General features: G+C 49.8%; 2 protein-coding genes across 2 annotated transcripts; both read right to left on the reverse strand.

The window, feature by feature from the left end:
- Window positions 1–8,527: 8,527 nt before the first annotated feature.
- REM2 (RRAD and GEM like GTPase 2) lies at window positions 8,528–16,484 on the reverse strand. The gene is made up of 5 exons (XM_077127211.1): window positions 12,097–16,484; window positions 10,549–10,890; window positions 10,230–10,303; window positions 9,294–9,501; window positions 8,528–8,960 (listed from the first exon to the last, which is right to left on the reverse strand). The coding sequence occupies exons 1-5, from the start codon at window positions 12,197–12,199 to the stop codon at window positions 8,665–8,667; spliced, it is 1,023 nt and encodes a 340-aa protein (XP_076983326.1). The 5' UTR covers window positions 12,200–16,484; the 3' UTR covers window positions 8,528–8,664.
- Window positions 16,485–16,595: 111 nt separating this feature from the next.
- LRP10 (LDL receptor related protein 10) lies at window positions 16,596–22,351 on the reverse strand. Its single transcript, XM_077127205.1, has 7 exons — window positions 21,778–22,351; window positions 21,329–21,373; window positions 20,665–20,800; window positions 19,471–19,661; window positions 18,334–19,351; window positions 17,851–17,980; window positions 16,596–17,712 (listed from the first exon to the last, which is right to left on the reverse strand). The coding sequence occupies exons 1-7, from the start codon at window positions 21,809–21,811 to the stop codon at window positions 17,125–17,127; spliced, it is 2,142 nt and encodes a 713-aa protein (XP_076983320.1). The 5' UTR covers window positions 21,812–22,351; the 3' UTR covers window positions 16,596–17,124.
- Window positions 22,352–25,088: the final 2,737 nt, after the last annotated feature.

Consider the following 25,088-nt stretch of genomic DNA (forward strand, 5'->3'; position numbering starts at 1 on the left):
CTCGCACTTATTTGTTTCAGGGAATTGAGTATACCCGAAACAGCTTTTCTGAAGGGGAAGCACACCCGCCTGCCTGCTTTGAAAGGTTATAACAGAGCAGGGAAGAGCCTGGCCCACAAAGCCTAGAAACTAACTGAAAGGAGAAGGCCAGAGGATCAGGGGCAGGGCTCTGTGGGACTCCTCCATTCTTTACTGATCTCTATGGTAACCAAATGTTAAGGCTTTATTATCATGCTAAAAATATGGATAATTGCTGTTAGGTTTTAATTTGTCAGCTTTCAGACTTCTAAAGTGGTGTGATGGCTTTCTGATGAAGTTAGCCTCTGGGGTTGTTTTTAACACCAAATCATCGAGTACTTGAGGCCTGCTTGTGGTATAAAAGGCCACTAGGAGCTAGGACTGGCTCCTGGTTCTTCTAGGCTGCTGCAATCTCACCTGCTGCTGCCTTTCCCTCAGAAGCCACCCCCACTACTTCCCGCTGCTATCCTAGCTTGCTCTCTGGACCTGAGGGCTGGGCAGGAAGATGTATTATTTTTAGGCAGGACCAGCTGGCTATGGCCCAGTTCTGTAGTTATTGATTTGGTTGCTAATGTATCCTGAGAAACCACAGGGGGAACTGTCCTTATTAGTCCAGCCCTGGCACAGGGGACTGTCTTTGTTAGTCCAGCCTTCCCCATGGCTTGGACTCCTATAGACTATTGTAAATACCTACAGGCCTTGCCTGCCTGCCCTTCCCAGGTGGGCCCCAATCTCTGCTTTGCTGCCTGTGTTCCCATATCCCTGCAAATTTTGTCTTCCTGTATTTTGGTCTTTCCACCTCAGTTCTTTCTCACATCCTGTTCTTAGTTCCTCCTATAGCTTCTTACTGGGAGACAATGGTAGAAGTGAGGAAACATGGAAGACAACTTCTGCTCTAGTCTTAATCCATATAAAGGTGATGGTGTCTAGTGGTGACAGCCGGTGTCATTGTGTCTGACTCAGTGCCTTACTCATCCCTTTACAGGGGGTGTTTGGATGGAGAGAAGGGGACATCAAGCAGCCTCAGGGCCCAGCCCAAGGTAAAGGAAAGTTCCCTCAAGTTTTTTTGCCTGAGCCTGGTGGCTGGGGTGGGAATAGAGATAAGGGTCTGACCCACAGCCTTTCCCAGCACAGAATTTCCCCACCAGTCCTCATTTCTAAAGGGGATTTCACCTGACTTTTGGTTTATAGCCTATGCTGTTTTCTTAGAGAAAACCTTAAAAGGGGTGATATTTTCTCTCTGTTTTTCAAACGGCTTTGGCTTTGGGATTCCAACCTATTGCCTTTCCAGGCACCCATAACTTCAGACGTGGGCTACTAGTGGAAGCAGGGCTTAGCTGTGATCCTTTAGACCTGGTGCCAGTGATGAAGGGAAATGAGGAGAAACTTGAAGGGAGAAATTATTCCTGGATCCTCTTTTTCCTGCTATGGAAAGGGTCTGGTGAGAATTAGAGTAGTAAGATTTGGGCCTGTGAAAAGAGGCGATCCTGGCTCAGAAGTGAGGTGGTAGGAGGTGGCATAATAATGTTAGCATTTAAACAGGATTCGTTGTAGGTTAGGCATGTTCTAGTCACTTTACAGGTATTAAACCACTTCATCCTTTCATCAGTCCTCTGAGGTATATCCTTTTATTCAGATTGTAAATGAAGAAACTGGAACAGGTAGTCTGGATTCAGATCCTATGCTCTTAACCTTACCTGCCTCTCAGCACCACTGTGGGAAAAAGAGAAGTATCACTTTTCTTAACTTCTTGCCCATAGTTCTCAGTATACCCTGAATCTTTCCATCTGTGCCTTTGCTCATTCTATTCTCTCTTCTTTCCCCACTTCTGCTGGTCAGAATTCTGCCCTTTAAGGCCCCGAAGCTTTTTCAGTTGAAGTTAATCTCTCACGATTCTTGTCCTATTACAGGTCTTATTTAGCCTTTATTTATGGCCCTTTGCAAACTCTTTTACTAGATGGTTAGCCTGATGAGGCCAGCCATGGATCATGTCTTTCTCATTATTGCATTGTCTTACACATATTAGCTATTTGTTGATTGAAGCCAGAACCAGACTTTGCAAAGGCTGTCCCTTCTAGCCTGCTTTCCCCAATAGCCCCATCCATTCTTTCCTCATTCCTCCAGGAGAGAAGATGTATCTTTACTCTTTTGGGTGTTACCATGGTAGCCTATGATGCTTGCTTTATAAAGTGCTGCTTGCCATCTACCAGAGACTGATGTTTCTATGGCAACCAGGTGAAGACAATAGTCACGAACTGGATGCAGGAAAGGTCTAAGAAGCTATGTGTCTGAATATTCTGGCTTCAGACATCCCAACTCTTCCCTTCCCTCCAAACTTTTGCCCCCTATAATCAGAACTGTTTTGCTCTCTAGGTTTCCTCTTGTTTGAGAGACCAACCAAATTGAATCATGTGGGGAGGGACAAAGAAAGAGCTGATCAAAAATCACTTTAAAAAGTTGGATGAGTTCAGTTAACTGTTCCAATTGATCTGCTCCCAAGAGCCCTTAAGGAATTGGCTGGCGTTCCTGGAGAGCCATTAAGCAGTTATTTTTGAGAGCAATGGGTAGATGGATGAAGCGCCTGAAAACTGGAAAGGAGCCAGTCAGTCAGCATCTGATGTTCTGTAGAAGGGGAAGTGATGACCTTGGAAACCAGAGACATGGCAAACTTTTGCTAATGTTCCAGAAAGGATGGATGCTTCAATCAGCCTTCAAACATTGTGGCTGACTTGTTTAGAATAAGTGGTCCTGAAGTGGTGGCCTCCTTCTCCTAATCCCTGAGCCCACCCAAACCGAGCACCTCCTCCCTGTAGGAGTGGGCATGCTCTGGAGCCAGACTGCAGGGTTCAGATCCCTCCTCTGTCACAAACTAGGTTGGCTAAGTTCCTTCACTTCTCTGACTCACATGACTCATCTGTAGAATGGAAATAACAATAGCAGCCATCTCGCAGAGATCCTGTGAGGATTAAATGAGATATGTTATTTTGTTACTGTCATTACTCCCCCTCCTCTGGATGCCTACATATTTGATTTTCCACCTGACTTCATTTTCCTCCCCCACTTCAGTGGCTGCTCAGGGTTTACAGGGGGAGAAGTGAGCATGGGGCAATGATGAAAATAAATTTTATTTCAGGGCTACATCCTAGACTCGCAAGGTTCTTGGTCACATATAACCAAACTAACTTTCAGGAAAACAAATCCCACAGACCCAAACTTTTTATTCCTGAGGTTCTGTCTATAGTCAGATTAAACCCAGATGGCTTTGAAAAATCAAGGTGAGACCTCTGGCTAGTGTCATGCAGACTTGGGGCCTGTTGATTTATGTGTGCCTAGGGAAAAATCTCAGAGTGCTCTCTCTGTTAGGGCCCTTTGCTTAGCATCCCTCCTAACTTCCCCCAAGCATTCCTACAGCACCTGCCTCTGATGGTCTTCAGAGTTTAGACCTATTAGATCGATTTCTTTTCTGAACCAGTATTTCAAATCATTACAGGGACTCTACCTAAAGACAAGTTATAGTTTGAACAAAAAATGGAAAATTGTGTGGTGAAATACCATCACTTAAGCGTCAATTGCCAATCTTCCCCCCTTCCCCAGCCCGCCCCCAAACAGCAAAACCCGGTAATAACAGGTTTCCTGGGAGTTTTATAGGAGGTATGTTGAACCTTGTGGACCGTAAGTTAAGTTTGCATCTCCAGGGTGGTGCTATGCTTCGGGAGGTTAGCAAGCTGCTTGGGTGCCTAAATAGGAGGCCAGGGCACAGGTTGCAAAAAGCATTTTTTCCACTGCTCAAAGCGTCACTGACATTTGTGCAATGCTTGACAAATCGCAAGGATCTTTACATTTTATTTAGTCCTCACTACTATCCTATGAGTTAGATATTTTTATTATCTTCATTTTTTTAGTTGGGATAGCCTAGTTCAGAAAGGGAGAGAGGTTGAGAGGGACTTCTCCCTGGACCACCATCCAGGAAGCCTTGGACCTTAGTGCTAACTAAAAAGCCTGCAAGGTTTTCATCAAAGTTGCATTCAATTTCATGTTTACAAGACCACCAACCTATGGAAGCATGACATCAATACGCAAAGTGAATGAAAAACGGATCTTGAGCATATCAGTCAGGAAGCCACCAAGATGATAAAAGACCGAGAAGTAGGATGCTCTTACCTGGTTTTTGAGTCCTTGACAAATTTGCTCACCATCCAGCCAAATTTTGCTGCCTTCTATATAGGGAGATTCTTTCCCTCATCATGTAGTGGGCTGCCCACCATTTCCCCTGTGTGTGTGTGCATGTCTAACTTCACTGCAAGGAATGTTTTTTCCTTCTTTACTCCATCTACCTACTGCCTACATATCCTTCCAGGTCCAATTCCTAAAATATGTCTTCCAAATTTATTGTTTTTTTTCATTCTGAATCCCTAGAGCACATAATGTAGCCATTATTAGATGCTCAGGAAATGGTATGATTTGCTTCGGTTTTGGCTACGGTAGCACCGTCACCTCCCATCACCCTTGTTCAACTATAAGCTGCTTAAGGACAGGAAGTCTTATATGCATTTGTTTCTTCACAGGGCCTAGTATAGTGATTGGCATATACCAGATGCTTAATACTTGAAGGGAACTAAATGTCTTCAAACATTTATGGATGAAAAATAAAAATGTCCAGGAAAATTTGACTTAGGCTGGTGTGACCTGAAATTATATTAGATTAATAAAATTTCTCAGAGGACTATGAAATACCCTTCCTCAGCTCTGGCAACCTTTCAGGAGTGGAGAGCCCCTACCTCAGTCCTTCTCTAAGAGGGTTAAATGCAGTAGGGCCTGAAGGTCCAACTTTAGGCAGAGGCCCAGAGTGGAGGGAGACCTTCCCAAACATAGGGCTGCTCTTTCCTCTGGCCCCTCAGGGGAGAGCACACACAGTCTATGCTCTGGGCCAATGATGGAGGCCCAGTGGGCAGAAGGGAGAGGGAATAGTAGAGGCAGGCAGGAATTGGTGAGGGCATACTGGCAGGACACAGAACCCAAGACAAAATTATAAGTGTTAAGAGGAGCACAAGGGCAGGGGCACTTTACCTTGCACAGGTATCTCATGCTCCATCCAGATGGGTGACCTTACTTTGCAATGATCAGAGGGAGGTAAAAGAATGGCCTGGCTTTCAGAGAAGATCCTACCTCTCCCAAGTCTGACGAGCCTGGCTTCAGCGACTGTCTGTTCTGAGCTCTTCCCTGTAGGCGTCTGGCGAGAACACACAGATGGGTCGGGCTGATGGGACTGGCTGAGTTAGGAGTAGGGAGGCTTGTGGTGTGTGTGGCTCCCTTCATGGGGGAGGTCCTGCCATCATCATCTTCAACAAACATTTAAGCTTCTGCCATGTGTAAGATTTTTCTTCATCTTCATTCTTATCTCTTGTAACATTTAGCCCTATTGTTGATTCTCTTCTTCCAGAAACTCCCTCCTCAGTATTAGTTCTTCTATTACCTCTTTGGCTGCTGGTTCTTTGCCACCTTCATCTGTGTTTCCCTAGAACTTTCTCCTTGGTTTCTCTACTTTATCTCTGTAGCAGTGAGGCTTTGCTTGCTTTAAATTATTTAATTAAGTTTTTGATCATGTAATTTATGCCTATAGTTCAAAACACAAAAGGTACTTAAAGAGCATAATGAAAAGTAAATCTGCCATCCTTGTCTTCCAATCACCTGGGTCCCCTTCCTAGAGTCAATCAGTATCCTCAATGGTTTATAATTTGTTGGGTCACAGACCCATTTGGGAATCCCAATTTGTACAGTACCCTTTTCCTTGGTATCTCATTAAGACCAATTATATAATCTGTGGATCCCTGTGCAAAAAGAAAATGCATGTCCACTTATTTAAAAAGTCTTAGGAATTCCAAGACAGTGACAGCAGAGACAACTAAGCATGGGGCCCTGTGTGACTGCACAGTCACACACTCATAAAGCTGGCCCTGCCTTTCATCCTTTCCCCCTGGCTTCCACTATCATTATTTATTTATTTATTTATTTATTTATTTATTTATTTTTGCATGGGCAGGCACCGGGAATCAAACCCGGGTCTCTGGCATGGCAGGCTAGAATTCAGCCACTAAGCCACTGTCGCACCACCATTCCACTATCATTTTTATGGTGATTATTCTCATATTGTGTCTCTTGCTACAACATTTTTTGAATTTCAGACCCAGCAGTCCAGAGAGATGCTGGAACTTTCCATGTTCTTTCCTCCTACCTTCTCAAATTCAGCATCTCCAAAATGGAGCTCACCTACTCCCCAACTTCTTCTGCCCTTAAATTTACTAGTTCCTCACCATCTTTCCACTATCCGTGACTCCCCTTTCTTTGTACCCATCCACTCAGTTGCCAAGTCTCCTTTGATTTTCTTCTGACTCTCAAACCATGCTTCCTCTCCTTTCCCACTGCCATTCTTCTCAGGACAGTCCTACATTATCCTCCATCTGTATTATTGTAGGCCCCACCTCTGCTGCTCTAACCCATGCACCCCTCTTCCAGCCTCTTCTTCCCAAAGGATCACCCAAATCATGTTGCCTCCACATTCAGATACCTTCAGTGGCTCTCACTGCCTACAGAGTTGAGCACAAACTCCTTTGCCTGGCATTTAAGGCCCTTTACAATGGGGCTCCAAACCTTCTTTTCCATGCTTGTCTCCCCTCCTCCTCCTCATGTCCCTGAGGTTTCAACCCAACTGTAGAACCATCTGGTCTCTAAATGGTCCCAATGTGTTTCCTGCATTTTAAGTTTTGAACTGACTTGGTCCATACGCTGCACTCCCCCTCCTCCCCACAAAGCTGCTTAGAGCTTGCTTACTACCCTACAGCTATACAATCTCTCTGGTCCTTTCACCACAGCCACTGCCATGGCCCTGCCCATTGTGTCCCCTGCATCTCTTCTTCTGTTCCTCCCTGTCTTCTCCCCACCCTTCCTGGAAGGGCCTCAGGTACAAAGCTGGATATAATTAAGTATCAGGCAGACATGAATGGAATCCTAGCTCTTTTGCTTACTGGGTGACCTCAGGCAAGTTACTTAAACTCTCTGTTTCCACCACTGTAAAATGGATAATAACATCTTACATAGTTGTTAAAGAATTAACCAAAAAAAAAAAATTAACTGAGATAAACATACAAAGCCTTAAGGATTGTGCCATTATTCATATTATCATTTTCTAACCACCAGTCTAGGCCAGTTCCCCTCAGCTCATCCCCAACTGCAAGGACTCAGGAGGTATCTCACCCCTTTTCCCATCAAATTCTGGGAGCCTGTGTGGAGTGAAGTGGAGGCCTGGCACTCAGGTACTCAAGTAGCTGTATTGTGTATCTAGGGGTGAGGAGAGCTGTTGCCTTTGCTCCTTTTGTTCAAACTCAGGCAGCAGCAGGCGTGGGCGTCTCCATGGGAGGCTCTGACAGCTTCAGCTCTCACACAGGCTTTGCAGGTGACGGCTGAGGTGGCAGGGCCTTGTCAGGGGAGGTGCAGGCAGACCCCATTACACTGCAGTTGATGGGCGTCCTTAGTGGCTCTATCTTAAACTATCACAGGTGAGTGCTAAGTGTAGCTCTGGGAGCTAAGTGTCTGCTCCCTATAAGTTACAGTGGGGTAAGGAGATGGAGCCCAGTCTGGGAACTTGGCTCCACTGTGTCACTTAAGTTACTGAACAACTTCTAGCAGGCCCCTGCAGTTCTCCAGGCCTCAGTTTTCTCATCTACAAATGGAGAAATTGGACCGATTATCTCTAAGGACCCATGGCCACTTGCCATGGACTACGCCAAGATCAAGTCCGTTCTGGAGTCTCCCTAGAGGTTTAGTTCCTTGTTCTTCTGGGCCAGTTTTCTTGTCTGTAACAGGTATTTCTAGCCACATCCATTCCATCCCTGGAGACTAAGAGAACAGAGGCGGAGTAAGCAGAAGCAGTAGAAAAATTATTTATTGAAATGAGAAAGAGTGGCCACTTGTTAGTGTTCCCAGGCCCTGACATCTGGCGTATGAGCAGAACATCTGTCCACACCTTACCTTTAAAGGGGAAGTGCCACGGTATAAGGGTAAATCACAGAATCGATTTTCAAAAATAGTACTTCCAGGTCCTTGCCTTTAAGATCTTCTTAAAGGCAAAGTGGCCAAATTTGGCAGATAAAGAGTCAGAACTGCCAGAAAAGTCTGTGAGAAGGGTCTCCGTGTCTCTTTACCTTTAAGAATTTCTTTAAAGGGAGGCATTTTCGCACAGAGTACTGAGGAGGAAAACTTCGTAAAGGAATCTACGAAGCATTTTTCCAGTTCTCACTTTTAGACTCTCTTAACAGGAGAGGTGGCCAAGCGCGAATTAAAAAAACAAAAAAACAAAAAAAAACCTTAACCTTGTAGTACTTTTTTCCTTCTTGCTCCTCCAGAACCCGCTCCTCCAGAACGGCCCGCACGCCAGCGTTCTCGCCTTCCGGGCGCCCTGGGGCCCGGGGGCCCTCAGAGACAGCGCGCGGCGGCGGTGGGGCGGTGCCCGCCCACCTCTCTTCCGCGGTCACACCAGGGAATCCTGGGAGGTTTTGGTTTCCTAGACGGCCTCCACAAAGGAAGCCGGACGGGGGGCGGGGCGGAGGGCGCGGTGACCATGGCGACCGCGGTGGCCATGGCGACCGCGGCTCAGAGCACGGAGAGGTCGTGGCACGACCTGGAGCGCTGCTTGAAGAACTTGGCGTTGCGCGGCACCAGGTTGGCGAGGAAGCGCTTGGCTTTCTTGGTGAGGCTCTCGCGGCGCGCGGACGGCGCGGGGCCTTCGGGGCTGCCGCGTTCCGGCCGCTGGGCCCCGTCGTGGCTCCGGCCCCGCCGCAGCCGGATCTGGCGCACTGCGCCCTCGAAGAGCTCCAGCGTGTTGTGGTGCAGCGCGGCCGACGTCTCGATGTGCTTGCAGCTCAGCGTCCCGGCCAGGTGGCGGCCCTCTGCGGGAAAGAATGCTGAGGCGCCCATCCGGCCGCACCCGGCCCGGGGCGAGAGTGGGGGTGGGTAGATCCGGGTGTAACTGGGAAGGGGATTTGCGGCAGGTGAGTTCCGCAACTATGAGCTAGGCAGAGATCACAGGGTGGGACGGTGGAGGTGCGGAGGGGAGGGAGAAGAGGTGAGAGGGAATGAAGAGAAGAAAGGATTCTGAAGGCCCTGGGAATAGGACATCCTGATCTGCTCTTAGCCTGGTGCTGAGCTCGTGCCCCGCGAAGATAAAAAAGATGTAGGAAGGGAGAGTGTGCTTCTGTAAGGGTGCCGTTCGGGATACACACCCTCCAGTGAGACCTCCCGGGAGCGGGCCAGGTCGCTCTTGTTGCCCACGAGGATAACAGGCAGGTCGTGGTGGGGCCTCCCAGCCCGGAGCCGTAATAGGGTCTCTGGAACTTTGGAGAAGCTTCGGCGATCAGTGACTGAGAAGACGATGAGAAAGGCATCCCCGGTCTGAAGGCAGTGGTCCCGCAGCCACCCGGCCGCATCCCCCTGCAGAGGGGCAGAGTCATGGAATGTCAGGGCTGGAAGCATCAGAGATACTGTCCTGCACCTGTATCTCAAGGATGAGGAACAGGACTATGAGGGAGAAGCTTCCTGCTTAGGACAGCAGAGCTAGTTATTGGCAGAACCTCCATGCCTCCAGTGTGCTTGTGGAGGAGGGAGAAGTTAGTAATGTGAGCCCCACATGGGATAACTGTGCACATAGGATCTTAGACTAGTGTAGCCATTCTACTTTCTTTTGCTTAAGCCATTGATTGAAAAATGAATACTATTCAGGTGTATGTCATTTGGCCTCTCATTTCTATATAGTAACCAATTATGCCCAAATATTCAGAAGTCCTTGCATTTTTTTTTTACCCTTCCCTGACACTCCAGAGCCCCAAGCTCTTCTCCTGTCAGATCAAACTCTTCCAGATTGAAATATTTATAGATAGTGTCAATTTCAGGGTGCCCAGCCTGACTTGCAGATGCAGGGTTTGTCAAATTCAGAGCCTAACTTTCCTCTGGGTCAGAAAATCCTGGAAAGATGGGGGCTCTCACGACCATGGTGTGCTCACTGGTGTGGGCCTTTGTTCTCTGAGACGATACAAATGAAGAGTCAGGTTCCCAGTTCATGTTGAAACTAGGACATCAGTCCCACCAGACTTCAGCCAGACTGCCTTTCCCTAGTTCTCCCAGACTTCACCACTTGCTTGTAACCACATCTTAGTTCTCACCTGTTCCCAGATGTCATACACAACTAGAGTTACTTCTTCCTTATCTACCATGATGCGTCTTTCATAGGTGTCCTCTGTTGGGAAACAGGGAGAGGGAATAGAGCCAGTTAGGAAGCTCCCCAGTACTTGTGAGACCTGGTAACCAGGGACACCTTAGATCCCAGCACTAGGAACCCCCCTCCAGGGAGGTTGCCACAGAAAGCTCTGGAGAAGCCTCTCTTAGGTTCTTGCCTCCAGGGGCTGCTCATGCTAAGAGCACTTCCATCCCTGACACTGACTCCAGGAGCCCCGTCAACCCCTGCATGGATCGCTCAAATACCTGGGTTCTCAGGGTCGTGAGAACTCTCTCCCTGGAGACTGCCGAAAGTACCTGCTAGGGTACTCTTGCCCACGCCGCTCTCCCCCACCAGCATGACCTTGAAGATGCCATCCTTTGAGTTGGGAGCTGTGTCCCCTGAGTCCAGGGAGTCAGAGGAGCCAGAGGATGAGGCCTGAGGTGGCCAGTCAAGCTCATCTACAGCCTGAGCCCGCCGCAGCAGGTGCTTGTAGGGAACAGGCATACTGCCTCTTCGTCTGGGGACCCCTGGGGCAAGGGGTGGCCCGCATCGGTCCAACCCTGCCAGCAGTTTCTCTGGCTTCTTTAGCAATGTGGCATCTGTTTCTAGGGGGCAAAGAGAAGGACACTATGAGTGGGGTATACAAGACATCCGCAGAGGGCTCATTCCTGACCCAGCCAGGACCAGCTGATGATTAGACTCAGAAAAAGCAGAGACGCTTACACTGACTGAACTCCTCCAGAAGCCTTCACTGGTGAGGCTCTAGGGAGCTGACCTGATAGCTTCCCCAGTGTGGTCCCAGCCACAAACCTATTCAAAACATGCCCTATGCAGGGGTGGCACCTATGTGCAGACTCAAACACCCACTCCCACTTGACACTGACACACAGATACACCTCCAGACTCAGCCTCTGCCCCCAGGGTTGCCCCTCCTTCCACCAAGCCTCCCAAACCTTGTTCAGGTGAACCTCAAACTGAGGTGGAGCAGAGGGGATGAGAAACTGAAGCTGCTGTGTCCAGTCTCTATAGGGTAGGGTGGATACCAGAAGAATCTAAAACTTTGTGGGCAGCCTATATCCAGGAAAGGATCCTTGCTCTTTGAGATGATGTGTGCATGTCCAGTCTTTGTGGATGTGTGTGTGTGAGAGGGCCTCTTCCCGTGGCCCCATAGGTGAACATTTCCCAGGGATGGTTGTGTGAGAATTCCTCTGCATCCCTGGCTGACTCTATGAGTGGGAGAGAATATTGTGTTCGTGGAGAGGTAGAGGTAGCGGTAAAAAAAAAAAAAAAAAAAAAAAAGTGGGGGGAGGGTGGGGAGAAGAGTGACACCGCATGGGTCAGGGTAACTGGAGGAGGAACAGCCCACAAAACAAAGGGGGATGGAGAAAGGCTGGAAATAGCCTAGGATCAATATCTGGCCAGCTGCCAGGGCTTTCAGGAGCCAGGAGAACCCCTTACAATACGTCCCCGGAGGAGACCCCGGACTGGGTTTCCTCTGCTTGTGGGCTGCCCTTTCCACCCCCGCCCTTCCCCTCTGCCCATCCTAGCCTCTTGGGAATGAGGCTGACCTCGGGGCCACGCACTGTTACTACAGCAAAGCCCGGGGAATAATGGGGGTAGGCATTTAGGCAGCCTCCCCCTCCCCACCCTATCCCAGCCCAATCCCTGGGGGAGCAGGGTCTTCCAGAGTTCCTCTTTCCCTCTTGCTGTTTGGGTTCAGGCTCTCTCAATGCTTACTTTAGATCTCCCCACCAAAGCTTCAGCTCCCACCCCCAGGGTTTCAGCCAGAATCTGCCCAGGTCAACCCTCACCTGGAGTGGGTGTCTCTGGAGGGGAGGCCCGATGGCTGCCCGAGGGGCAGAGTGCTGCAGTCTCTGTGTCCATGTCCATGTCAGTGTCGGGGTCCGCATGCATCGATGTGCGTGTGTGCGTGCAGCCCGCCGCTAGCAGCACCCGCTCTCTCAGCAGCACTGTCAGCTTTTCCCTTTAAATACCACCCCCCCTCCACACACACACACACACACACACACACACACACACACACACCCTCCCCCTGGACACCTAGGGAAATTGCTCCACCCCCTGATGAGGTCACACATGCTAATGAGCAGTGATGTCAGTGGGATTCCCTCCTTTCTTTCTCCCCCCCCCACTTTCTTTTCCTTTGTGTCGCTTCCCTCTGGGAGTGGGTGTGGGCACACACACACACACACACACACACACACACACACACATGCTGAAGACTCAAGTAAAGTCATTGGGCAGGACAAAATTAGAGGAGCAGAGAAGATGGGTTCAGAGGGAGGGATGGGGTCAGTGGGTAAGGGAACTGAGGATGACAAGAAGCACAAGTCAGGGACTCCTCAAGGAGCCAGGATTATGCATTATTCGTCTCTGTATTCCTAGGCCCCTAGCCCAGTGTCCAGCCCTAAGTGGTACCCAGTGGCTGCATACAGGAGAGGCCAAAAGACTAAAAGCTGATCTGAAAAACAGAGAAATAGAACAAAAGAGATGCAGAGGCAGGTGGTGGTCCCATTCTGAAGCTTCTTTACCATCCTCTTTCTCTCCACCCTTCCCCTTTAAGACTAACATCCAGAAAAGTACCCATTTCCCATTCTGGCCTTTTATTGTGATGAGGGAAGAGAAGGCTGCTTTGTTTGGGTAGCTTCATTTTGTCACTAGGTTCAGAGGCGTGCAAACCATCCTGGAGACTCTTTTTTTTTTCTCCTTCCCTTCCAGGCCCACTAAGCCAGTGTTAATCAGAAGAGGGAAAAAAGGAGACAAAGCTAGTCCTCCAGAGTTCCCAATCTCAAGAGATGGGGGTAGGAGAGGGTGGTGAGTGCCTGTCCCCACTTCCAGCACTCCCTGGGGCAGTCACTAGGCTTTCTGTGATGCAGAAGGCAACTGCACAATGTCTTTCTTTGTGGGCAGTCAGGATGGAAGACCTCTTTTACTGCTTCTTCCTTGCTTCCTTCTCTTTCCCTTGTTTCTCACTCTTGTCCCCCTCCTTCCTGACAACCCCAAGCACCCAAACACACATTCCAATTTATGTGGAATTTATTCCCCTCCTCACACCACTTGGGCCACATGCTATGCTAAGCACCTTCTTGTGTTATCTCCTTCCGTTTTTATGACTCTAAGGCTTAGAGAGGTTTGTAGGTGACCTGTCCCCAAATTGATCGTGCAATTGTAAAATGGGGACACCCAGAATTTTCCGATGCCGAGGATTGTGTTTTTTATCTCTATACTGTGCTGCCTTTCTTGTCTTAAATATTCAAACTGTATCCTCTTATGGGAACAACCTATGTTGCAATGTGCAGGGGACTTTTCCTATGGAAGCAGCAAATAGTAATCTTGGGAATAAATAAATAATCTAGAGGTCAACTACAGGGCAATACAGGAGTGGGGTCTAGAGGGAGCAGAAAGGACTCCTGAATACCTAAAATACGCACGTACCTTACTCATTGTATAGACCCTCCAGTACTCAGTCACAGCTAATTTATCCTTACTTTATTCACACTTTTAATGTATCCATGTGTACCAGTAGATTAGAATCACATTTAGAGCATCAACTGACCTCTGATGGCTTGGTAGCAAGGGAGGTAACCGCACCAAAAAAACCTTTAATGCAGTCATAAGCATTTTTTTTTCTAGTCATAAGCATTTTAAAAGCACTCTGAGGGTCAGTTAGCATAAAAACAAACAGCCAGGATACTGTTACACGGCCTCTGAAGACACTGCTGCTGAATGCTTTCTGTGAATGAGCTTCAGCTATCAAGAAGTTTTTTTTGTCATTTGCAGATGTACTGAAGATGAGTGTAACATTTTAGAATGATTTTCTTCAAAAATGAGTTTTTAAAAAATTTTTTAAATTGTAAGAGTGAGCTTTATGTATCTGGAGAACTCACTTAAGGGGCTGGGACTCTTGTGATACCACATGAAGAGTCAGTGTGGGGCTGCAGACCCCAGCAGCCATTCTCTACCATGACTTCTGCCTTCGATCCTGGGCCACAGGAACAGGCTGGCTTTCACTTTGAAGCCCCCTCCTTGTTTTGCTATTAAGAGGAGGCTGGGAATTGTCTTCTGCTGTATGCTCACCCATGTTCTGGCTCCTTCAGGAATGGGAAGTGTTGTGGAATAGTGGGATAAAGTCTAAATCTGCCACTCAGTAGGGACTGGGCCAGTCTTATAATTTATCTGAAGCTGCTCTCAGACCTGTAAAATGGGGTAATTAACAACGCCTATGGCACAGCCTTATAATGAGAGTAACTGCATGTGATAGTCTGGCACTCAGCAGGTGCCCAATTATTTAGCTTCTTTGGTGCTCTGGAAGCCTTGGGCTGGGTGACTAAGGGTCCTTAGCAGTGCAAGTCTTGCTCCGTAAGGACTGAATTCTGGTGTCTTCTGTTATCTCAAACTCTCCGACTGAAAGCCTGATCCCTACCTCATGCTGAGAACAGCTGCCTCCCTGCCACCCAGAGACTTGATGTGGGTCCCACACTCAGATATTGAACTCCTTAGATAATGGTGTTGATCCTGATGGGGCATGAAGTTACCTCATTTATTTTGCCTTGGGCCTTGTAATAATGAACTTGGGCTACTGCTCCCCAACACCCCACTCTCACTTGGGCAGGGCCCTCTGCCTCCCTCATTCTGTCTGTGTGAGGTCAATTTCCTCTCCCTACCACTCTGAGTTTCTGGCTGGGCCTTCACTGTGGCTGGCAAAATCAGTGTTACTGCTTGTACCTCCCAGAGCATAATCTCAGCACCTAGAGAAACTTCTGTCCTGCTAATCTTATAAAGAACAGCCCTCCCCAGTGAACTCTGCCTTCAAGTCCTCCCTGCAGCGTTCTGAAGCATTCCACTCTGACTGGGGCAAATTTGCTTGTTTGCCTTAAATCTTTGTCTATTTTCTAGCTGCAAATACCCCTAGGAGGGAAAAGGTCTGGAACAGGACAATGGATGAGAATATTAGGGGTAAGAGAGGAGGAAGGGAGAAGGCAAAGAACAAGTGACAGAGAAGCAGGGGAGAAGAAATCAGCATTCCCTGTTTCACTCTTACCTAGGGTAGACCCAGGGATTTTCAGTACTTTAGAAGGAGGGCTCAAAGGGAGAACTAGTAACGAAGAATCACATTCTACAGAGCCCCTTGCCTAATCTTTAGAGAGGGTCTGGAATGGAAGGAGCTCAGGTCTTCCCTGAGGCACAATGCCAGGGCCCCAGGCCGGTGTAGGAACCTACATCCCCTCCCTGGCACTTCCCCCAGCTCTTTCTCACTAGAAGAGAGGAATCATTAAGCAATTAGACTGGATGTAAGAATGCTCACAGGGGTAATCAACAGGGCCCCTCCACTAGAGGGCCGGAGGTAGGCTGGCCAGACTGGCAGAGAACCTGGGAGGGAGCCTCTTCCCCAGGGGGCTGGCTCTCTTGGGGAATGCCTCAGCTCTGCTCCTGTAGCATCACTCCCATCCCCAAGAGCTCCTTCTATATCCTTTGCCCTGATTTTCCTTTCAAACTTTCGAGCTTCTGTCACTTTGCCCACCAGAGGCTGGGTTCCAACATTTCCTGCAGATTATTTAATTCTTCAGCTCTGACCACTGCTTGCCCTCTGGCCAGCCCCATTTAGGCAGTCCAGAGTCCAACCTACAGCCCTAGCCTTCATGCCCCCTTAGCTTGCTTGTCCTGTGGACTTTCCTGCCCCTAGAATTCAATTTTATTCCAACCATTGACAGCATTCTTTGGAATCCAGTTTGGACCCTCTTCCAGGAAGACCTTTTGGATTTGACCAAGGTGGTGCCAGTATCTTTACACCCTGAACACACGTGCTTTTTCTCTTGACTGAACGTTGCCTGATTAAGGTATCCTGGCTGAGAGGTCATCTATCTTGCCTGGACCAGACCATAGTGCCTGGTGGGCTCGAGGACAGGAGTCATGACTCCTGTGTTCCGCCAGGGACAGTCTGCTCCTGTGTTCTGGGAGTACTCTAAAAATGGGAACCTTCCTAGCTGCAGGGCCCAGCTGGCTCTCCAGACTTCCAGCTTGGTACTGAGTAAAGGGGTTTGGTGCTCACTCCTGGCTCACTCACAGTACAGCTGTGGCCCAGGCAGTGAGTAGAGGTGGAGAGAGTTTGCCCTTAGAGTTCCTAGAATATTCTGATCCTCTATGTGGCGTAAGACTCAAAGGTAGAGGGGTTGAAAGACAGATGGAAGAAGGGCAAGAGGGCAGAGTGAAGCCCTCCAGGGGAAAAGTAAGGTGAGGTGAAGTGAGGATAAGCTGAGGAGGGTAGAGAGGCAGGGCTCAGGCTCACAGCTAATTTGTAAAATTTTTAAATGTATGATTCCTTTATTTTTGACCTCGACTTCCTGGGCAATGACCCAGTTTGGGGATAAAAGCATTTGTTGCACTCTTTCTGAGCCAGGCCTTATAAAATGGATTGAGGCAGGCAAATCCTCAGGCCCTGCCCAAATCCTCCCCTTGGGGGTTGGAGGATTTCCAGGCAATTGGCATCCTGGTGCTTAAGGCCACTTTTGGGTGGGGGGTTGGCAAGAATGGAGTGTATAGGTCTATGACCCTTTAAGAACTTTACTTTTTAAGAATGGTCACCTGCATGGCGGTGGTGTGGGGAGAAGGTGGTGTTGGAGGGGCTGTGGTCTTTGGGTTGTGTGCTGAGGGGCCTCTGGATATGGCCTCTCCCTGTCTGACCTACACAGGAACAATGGGAGGCCCACCAAGACCCCTTAAACTGAGGGACAGGTAAGGAAGTGGTGGTGGAGGAAGCTGAGCTGCCCTCTATAGGGTTGCTGCCATTGTGACCAGAAGCCCAGGAGAACTAGGTCCCCTCAGGCAAGCAGTGGCTCATCTTCTGCCTCAACCACCCCGACCTCTGGCTCTGACAGTGGCAGCAGAAGCACATCATCCTCATCCTCTGGGGACAGTACTGCTGTGTGGGGTCCAGGTGGGGTCCAGGCTGGCCCTGGAGGCCGTAGGCTGGGCAGGAGGCGGCCCCGCAAGGCCTGCACCACTCCAGACAGAAGTGATGGCTCTAGGGGTGCTGAAGGCAGTGACCCTGGGGCCTCAGGGAAAGCAGGGAGGACTGAGGATGTGCTGGTAGATGGAAGGGGGGCCTTGACGGGTAGTGGAGGTGCCTCCTCCCCATCCAGCCCGCCTACTGCCCCACCTTCCCGGGCTGGACCTGCGCTACCATCCAGGGCCTCAAGGGGAGCAGCAGAAGGTGTGACCTGGGATCTGGTCTCAGGGGTCCGGGTTTGGGGGTTGGTCCGAGGAAGTAAGCCCCAGCGGCGGAGACGGCGTACCAGGCGGCGCACTGAGCGGCCCCGCTGGCGGCGGCGGGTGCCTGAATTACCCCCTGGAGTCATATCTTGGCGCAAAATCTGTAGCAGAGAACGCAGGTTGCCCAGTACTGAGTTCTGCAAGGAGAGAAGGCCGATATTAGAGTCAGAAGGGATGGGGACGGTCAGAAGCCTGATAAGACAAGGAGGCAGTGGTGGGGCAGCCACAGCAAGGTAGGAACCAGGAGGTGCTGGTTGTGGGCGGGGATGCCTTACATCATTTGGGTTCTCTGTAGGGAAGTCCTCTACAGGCGGGATGGCACCCTGGGCAATGAGCTGTCCATAGGAGGGAGGCGCCTGCTGTTGCACAATCTCAGCTTCCATCCGGGAGAGGGGAGCAAAGATGCTGGAAGGAATGAGGGCTGCTCAGTCACTGGTGGTTTCCCCCTACCACAGCAGCGGCAGGCCTCTTCCCTCCACATCCAGGCCAGGCCAGGCCAGCTGGAACTGGCTCTGGCTGGTCATGGCTTTCCTAAAAGTCATGAGGTCCCTCCTTCTTTGAGGTTGATTTCAGAATCTTCATCTGTCTTTCCTTCAGCTCAGTACCCTTGTCCCCAAGCTGGACAACCCCAGGATCCACTACTAGCAGGTCACCCAGAACCTATCCCTAAGGTGGGCACCCCCATGGTTTTCCTGCAGCTTCATGGGCCTGTCTCACCTCAGTGCCTGCTCGTCGATAGCCAGCCCCACTTAACTGACCTGTACTCCTGGGTGCGTATGGCATAGAGCTTGCAGGTGCAGCCCAGGGCGATGACCAGAAGGAGGCCGCACACTAGGCTGCCAATGACTGCAGCTGTGATGACCTTGCGGGGCAGGGCATAGGAGCAGTCCCACTCATCGCTGCCATCGGCACAGTCTGGCTGCCCATCACACACCCACGTCTCATACACACACTTCTCATCCCGGCATCGGAAATTGCCAGGCTGGCAGTGGCGGCAGCGTCTCTCATCTGCTCCATCTGCACAGAAGGTCTGGTAGTTGCAGCGGTCAGCAGGCAGGTAGCAGGCTGTGGCACCAGGAGTGCCAGCAGCCCCGCAGGGGTAATGTCCAAGTGGGCAACCAGGGCAGTTCTCCTCATCTGTGCCATCGGCACAGTCCCATGAGCCATCGCAGCGCTGGGCTTCACTGTAGCAGCGCTCACCTGGGCCCTCACCACCCCCCAGACTGGCACCTGAGCCACAGGGCCGGTCCCAAGGCAAGCAGTAGCCCCGCACGTGGTAGGTGGCATTGAACCCCCGGCCATTGCTCCAAGCAACTGTGTGGTAGGCCACAACAGCCTGGCCAGACAGTGTCTCTACAGTGACAGCTTTGCCATTGCTGAAGTAGGTGAGACTGCGCAGCAGGCGGGGGGTTTCAGGGGGCCCAGCACCATCATACACATGCACTGCATCCCCATAGCCCAGATCCAGGGCTGTGAAGTGCACTGCCAGTCGTCGGCCATCGTGAGGGTCTAGGAGCCAGAGGCAGGACTGGGGACGGGAGGTTAAGGCCGGATATGAATATCCAGGGGAGGAGAAGACCCCATAGAAGTCTTCCAAAGTGCGATTGCAAGGCAGGGAGGGGCCAGGGGCTGGAGTCAGGCCAAGGAAAGTGTCTGAGCTACAGCCTGCCTCATCGGAGCCATCCCCACAGGCATCAACCCCGTCACAGCGCTGGGCCCACGGCACACAGCGGTGATTCAGGCACTGGAACTCTTCCTGCAGGCACACCAACCAATCTGCAGAGGCACCATGGAAAGGGGCTGTCAAACACCAGAGGCCCATGGGATTCTCTCCTCCTCCCTGGGGCTGCCACTGCCTGCTCAAATGGCCCTGTAAATACCCACGTTCTGCCCACCTTGGCTGTAGGAGAGCAGGAAACCCTGGCCCATAGGTGCTCTGCCCCCAACATAGCTGTAGGTGATGGTGACGTTGCCCCCGGGCAGTTGCAGAGGGCTGGCAGGTGCCTCGCACAAGGAGATGAGTGGCTGGAGAGGGGAATGCAGGATTAGGCGCTCTGAGCCACAGGCCAAGTGCAGCCTCTGGAACCTACAAGGGTAAAGCAGAGCAGGATATAAGACATTCTTGACTGCTGTTGCTTTCCTCTTTCCTCAGTGTGCTAGGCCCTTTCTGTCCTAAGAAGTACAAACACCTGCTTATCTACAATTCAAACAGTCAAATGAAAACAGTTAACCAGAATTCCTCTGTAGTCAATGGGAAGAGCATCAGCACAGAGGCCAGTGGCATCATGAGACTGTAAGGTATATCCTAGAGCCCCTCAGAAAAACTGACTTGTGTGTAGGGACTGAGTGAACAGCACATTTATTTTCCAGTTCTTGGAGCACTGTCACTCATGTCTGGTACCAGCCATAACTGGCAATGACTATATAGTTTAATAAACAGAACATATCATTTCCTCTCAGTGCCAGGTGGTGAGGCCCAAGATCCCTTTGGCATTCTGAGCTCTCTGCCCAAAAACCTCTCCCCAGATTGTCTTCTCCCCTCACCTACCCCTTTCTGGGTAAATTCATGGGACATGAACTTTGTGAGATATATAGCCAGTGTACTCCAACCCCACTGCCCAAGATCCAGAAGAGCCCGGGGAGATCTGGAATGTTCAAAAGACCAGGGAAGTCGTTTCCCAGCCCATGTACCTTCTCCCTACAACCCTCTGGAAAAAAAAAAAAAAAAGGCTTAGGAAGGTTCCCAGCTGAACAAGGAGTATCTCTGTATCTCTGAATCCCAGGCAGGGACAGACAGTGAATTGAAGGCCTTCCTCAGAGCAATCACATCTGAGCCAAGGAGTTGTTTCTAGAGTAACTTGTCCTTCAGAGATACCTAGAGTCCCCACTGGTTGCCCCAGCCAAGCTCCAATTCACCACGTCTGGTTGAGAACAAGCCAGGCCTTTAGGGCAGACTAAGTTAAATCAAATTCTACTCTTCCCCCAAAGACAGGGATGGAAACTCCATTGGGAAATGATCCCTGAAGACTTTACCACTGTGGAGCTGAGAGGGACAAGGGAGAGCAACAGGGCCTTGCCTTACTTCTCACCTGACTGTTACAGTCTGCTCCCTGCTGCCCAGAATGAGCCAGGTGCAGTTGGCAGCAGAGCTGCGGCTGTCGCGACCCAGGGGCCTCTGTAAGTTGCCCTGCACTTCCAGGAGCACCGCTGGGGGGTTCTCACAGGCTGCAGAGAGGAAGAGGCGACACTGGTTGAGGGCCCCTAGCATTTCCAGGCCTAACACTGGTTGAGGGCCCCTAGCATTTCCAGGCCTAAGGCCTGTAAAGATTTGGGCTTTTCATGAAGAAACAGAGCACCCCCATCCCAACACACACTTACATATACATTAGGGTCACAGCCCTCTGTACCCTCCTACTCCCCCCTTCTGCACACTTTTCATGATTCACCTTAAACACTAAAGTCAAAAGCTTTCCTGAGGTCTGCTTTGTCCCAGCCTCTGGGCCGAGAGGCAGAAAATACTGTCTCTACCCTCAGGAAGGTTACATTCTAGCTAGGGTGATCAAACATGGGTATTCGTTAAAAACAAAATGTAGTACATTAAAACTAACAGCGAGGCTCCACACTAGGCCTCAGTTTCTCTATCTGTAAAAGAAAGGATGGATTATCTCTAGTCTAAGACTCTAGTAGGTTCCAGACAGGTGAGTTCTTTTGAGTTCCAAATTCCTCCCAAGCCCGCTCCTTCCTTCCACTCACCTCGATTTGGGAAAACGATCCGGTTCAGGCGTGCCAGAGCGCCCCCTAGAGGAAGAGCAAGAAAGGGCAGGAGAGTGAGTCACCCTCAGTTTCTTCACCTGAGCAACTGCGGGGGAAGGAAGCCATCTGGGACTTCCGGCAGCCGGCGGGTGGGGGTGACAGAGCAGGGGGGCTGCGGAGCGCGGCCTCGGGGAAGGGACCGGCAGCAAGGCCTGTGGGGTCAATACAGCGGTCCGGGGAGGCCGGAGAGAGGATGAGGGCTGAGGGCAGCTACTCGTGGGGGGCTTCCGGAGGGCCGAAGCAGGCAGCCCTGGGTACTGCGTGGGGGCTTGGGCAGGAAGGGTGGGGGTGAAGAGTCGCGTAAAAAGAAGGGAATCGGGGCGGCTGGGCCCGTTGACAGTCCTGGGGGCGGGGTGCCGGGTGGGGGTAGTTTTGTTTTGGTTTCTTACCCAGGAGGAGGAGGAGGAGGCTGGCCGGCAGCATCCCGGGCCGTCCGGAGATGCGGGGAGTGTCCCGGAGCTTCGGTCGTCTAGCCGGTGGGGAGGCGGCGCCGCTCCGAGCGTCCAGGCCACCCGGTGCCGCCTCCCCGAGGGGCGCCTATGGCCCGGGCTCCTCGATCTGCGCTATCGACGCCAGGGCTGGGGGCGGGGAGGCGGCGGAGGCCGGGGAGCAGGGGCGGTGCCTCTCGCCAACTTCAGAGTTGTTTTCCTCGGCGGCCGCCGCGCTCTTACTCCCAGGACCGGCTTCCGAAGCCGCGACACTCGGCGCGGGGCCGAGGGCTGGGGCGCCCCTCGCCTATAGCCAGCCCGCAGGCCGCGAGCGCCCCTGGCCAGGCCTGGCCGCCACCTGCCGGGGCTGAGACCACTTCTTCTTCCGGCCAAACTTTGGCGACTGTCAGCCCTCAGGGCGGGCCCAGGCGCTGTTCAACTTCTCGAGCGCGTTCGGCCGGCGGAGCGCGGCGGGGGAGGCGGAGCGGCGGCGGGGGCCAGCCCTCCAGCCCTAGCCCAGGCCGTCCTCCGCCCGCCCGCGGGTCGGAAAGTCCGGGTGGAGGGAGGGGGAGGTGACTATTGTGGCCCCACCCCCTGCCAATCAACGGCAGAGCCACGCCCATCGGCTCGCCTTAACCCCTTTCCGGACTTGTTAGGTTCGCCCTTAACAAGCTGCTTCAGCCTTCAGTTTTACTACTTTGTGTAATGCACGTTTGTTGTCGCAGGACACGTTTGCAACACGTGTGTCAGAGGACAGCTGCTCATTCCATAAGTGTCATGGGAGTTCTTTCCTTTGGACCCTTAAAATTTCGATACAAGTCCCAGTGGCTGAGATTCTGCAGCACTTTTTGTGGTGAACTTCTATTATAAACTTACCACAAGGGATTGGGACTACTTGTTTTCTCCTCTATCCAGCCCCCGCCCCGCCCCGCCCCGCCCCTTCCCTGGAAACCCAACCTTCCCGCAGGTTGGGGCCTAGACTATTTACCTTTGTACTCACAAAGTTTCTCTCCTGCTGGAACACAGTATGAACTCAATAAATGGTAAAAAAAAAAATGAATAAATATGCCCTCGCCACTTGCTGGCTTTGTGACCTTGGGAAAATTATTGATCCCCTCTGTATTGTATTTCTCAGTTGCAAAATAGGGTTAATAGTGCAATGACCATTGTGAACATTTAGGAAGATAATTCAAGTTGAGCACTGAGTTCGATGCCTGATGTACAGGAAGTGCCCCATTACTGGTGACAGTTTTCAATATTATTATTTGCGGGAGACATTGCTAATTTATGTGGGCTTGGGGTTTCTGATTCCTGACTCTCAAAAACATTTTAATTCTACCTTGAGCTTCTACTATGAAGTTACTTGGCACTGAAAGGTAAAAGCAATAAATAATAATTAATAGCACTTTTTGAGCTTTTTCCATATTTCAGGCCCAGGTCTAAGTGCAAGTATTTGGACTCATTTAATCGTCTCAGCCATTCTATGAGAGGTAGATACTTTTGTTACTCCCATTTTATAGATAAGAAAACTCAGAGAGTTTTCTCCACAGAGTTTAACCACAGAGAGGTTAAGTATTTTGCTCCAGATCGTGGAATTAATAAATGGTGAAACTAGGGTTTAAAGCCAGTTCTTTTTTTTTTATTAATTAAAAAAAGATTAACTAACACAACATTTAGAAATCATTCCATTCTACATATGCAATCAGTAATTCTTAATATTATCACATAGATGTATGATCATCATTTCTTTTTTTATTAATTAAAGAAAAAAAGAAATTAACACATTTACAAATCATTCCATTCTACATATGCAATCAGTAATTCTTAACATCATCACATAGATGCATGATCATCATTTCTTAGTACATTTGCATCGATTTAGAAAAAGAAATAGTAAAACAACAGAAAAAGAAATAAAATGATAATATAGAGAAAAAATAAAAATAAAAAATACAAAAAGTATATATAAAAAACACACAAACAAAAAAACTATAGCTCAGATGCAGCTTCATTCAGTGTTTTAACATAATTACATTACAATTAGGTAGTATTGTGCTGTCTATTTTTGAGTTTTTGTATCTAGTCCTGCTGCACAGTCTGTATCCCTTCAGCTCCAATTACCCATTATCTTACCCTGTTTCTAACTCCTGATGGACTCTGTTACCAATGACACATTCCAAGTTTATTCTCTAATGTCGGTTCACATCATTGGGACCATACAGTATTTGTCCTTTAGTTTTTGGCTAGTTTCACTCAGCATAATGTTCTCTAGGTCCATCCATGTTATTACATGCTTCATAAGTTTATTCTGTCTTAAAGCTGCATAATATTCCATCGTATGTATATACCACAGTTTGTTTAGCCACTCGTCTGTTGATGGACATTTTGGCTGTTTCCATCTCTTTGCAATTGTAAATAATGCTGCTATAAACATTGGTGTGCAAATGTCCGTTTGTGTCTTTGCCCTTAAGTCCTCTGAGTAGATACCTAGCAATGGTATTGCTGGGTCATATGGCAATTCTATATTCAGCTTTTTGAGGAACCGCCAAACTGCCTTCCACAGTGGTTGTACCATTTGACATTCCCACCAATAGTGAATAAGTGTGCCTCTTTCTCCACATCCTCTCCAGCACTTGTCATTTTTTGTTTTGTTGATAATGGCCATTCTGGTGGGTGTGAGATGATATCTCATTGTGGTTTTGATTTGCATTTCTCTAATGGCCAGGGACATTGAGCATCTCTTCATGTGCCTTTTGGCCATTTGTATTTCCTCTTCTGAGAGCTGTCTGTTCAAGTTAAAGCCAGTTCTTGACAGAACCAACATTTCCATCCTTATTACTATCTCCTCTCTATAAATGGTTAAAACAGCTATTTTCCGTCAGTGACATTTGGTATGGGGACCTCAGCCGGGCCAGAAGCAATGAAAAGGTTTAAGAAGGACTTTCTTCCGCATGGACCTCAGTCTCACGTTCCAGCCAGCTCCATGCCCCCTACTGCAGCCTTAGGGAGTAGTGAGGGGTGAGATAGAACTGAATGTGGACAGAGGATGTTGAGCAAAGGGATGCAGGGCGAAGGGGCTGGTGTGCGAATTTCAAATGTTTACGTCCTAAAGGGGGCCTTGGAGGAGCTGAGGGCTGGCTGTGTTCTCTGTGCTGGGCACTGTGCATGGCCGATGTTGGAACTCAAATTTTAAGACTTCACTTTAGCTTCAAGGAGCTTACAGTCTACTTGGGACAAGAGGTCAGGTATGTAAATTGAAAAGCTGGACAGCC

The sequence above is a fragment of the Tamandua tetradactyla genome, chromosome 14 (genome assembly GCF_023851605.1).
Source record: "Tamandua tetradactyla isolate mTamTet1 chromosome 14, mTamTet1.pri, whole genome shotgun sequence".
Taxonomy (NCBI): Eukaryota; Metazoa; Chordata; class Mammalia; order Pilosa; family Myrmecophagidae; genus Tamandua; species Tamandua tetradactyla.

Excerpts from the sequence above, each read along its gene's own strand:
- REM2 (XM_077127211.1), bottom strand. The coding sequence starts at position 12,199 with ATGCATGCGGACCCCGACACTGACATGGACATGGACACAGAGACTGCA. Across the intron at positions 10,891-12,096 it reads TCCAGAGACACCCACTCCAG|AAACAGATGCCACATTGCTA; the intron begins GTGAGGGTTGAC and ends TTTGCCCCCTAG. Across the intron at positions 10,304-10,548 it reads TCACGACCCTGAGAACCCAG|AGGACACCTATGAAAGACGC; the intron begins GTATTTGAGCGA and ends GTTTCCCAACAG.
- LRP10 (XM_077127205.1), bottom strand. The coding sequence starts at position 21,811 with ATGCTGCCGGCCAGCCTCCTCCTCCTCCTCCTGG. Across the intron at positions 20,801-21,328 it reads GATCGTTTTCCCAAATCGAG|CCTGTGAGAACCCCCCAGCG; the intron begins GTGAGTGGAAGG and ends TCCTCTCTGCAG. Across the intron at positions 17,713-17,850 it reads CTACAGAGAACCCAAATGAT|AACTCAGTACTGGGCAACCT; the intron begins GTAAGGCATCCC and ends CTCTCCTTGCAG.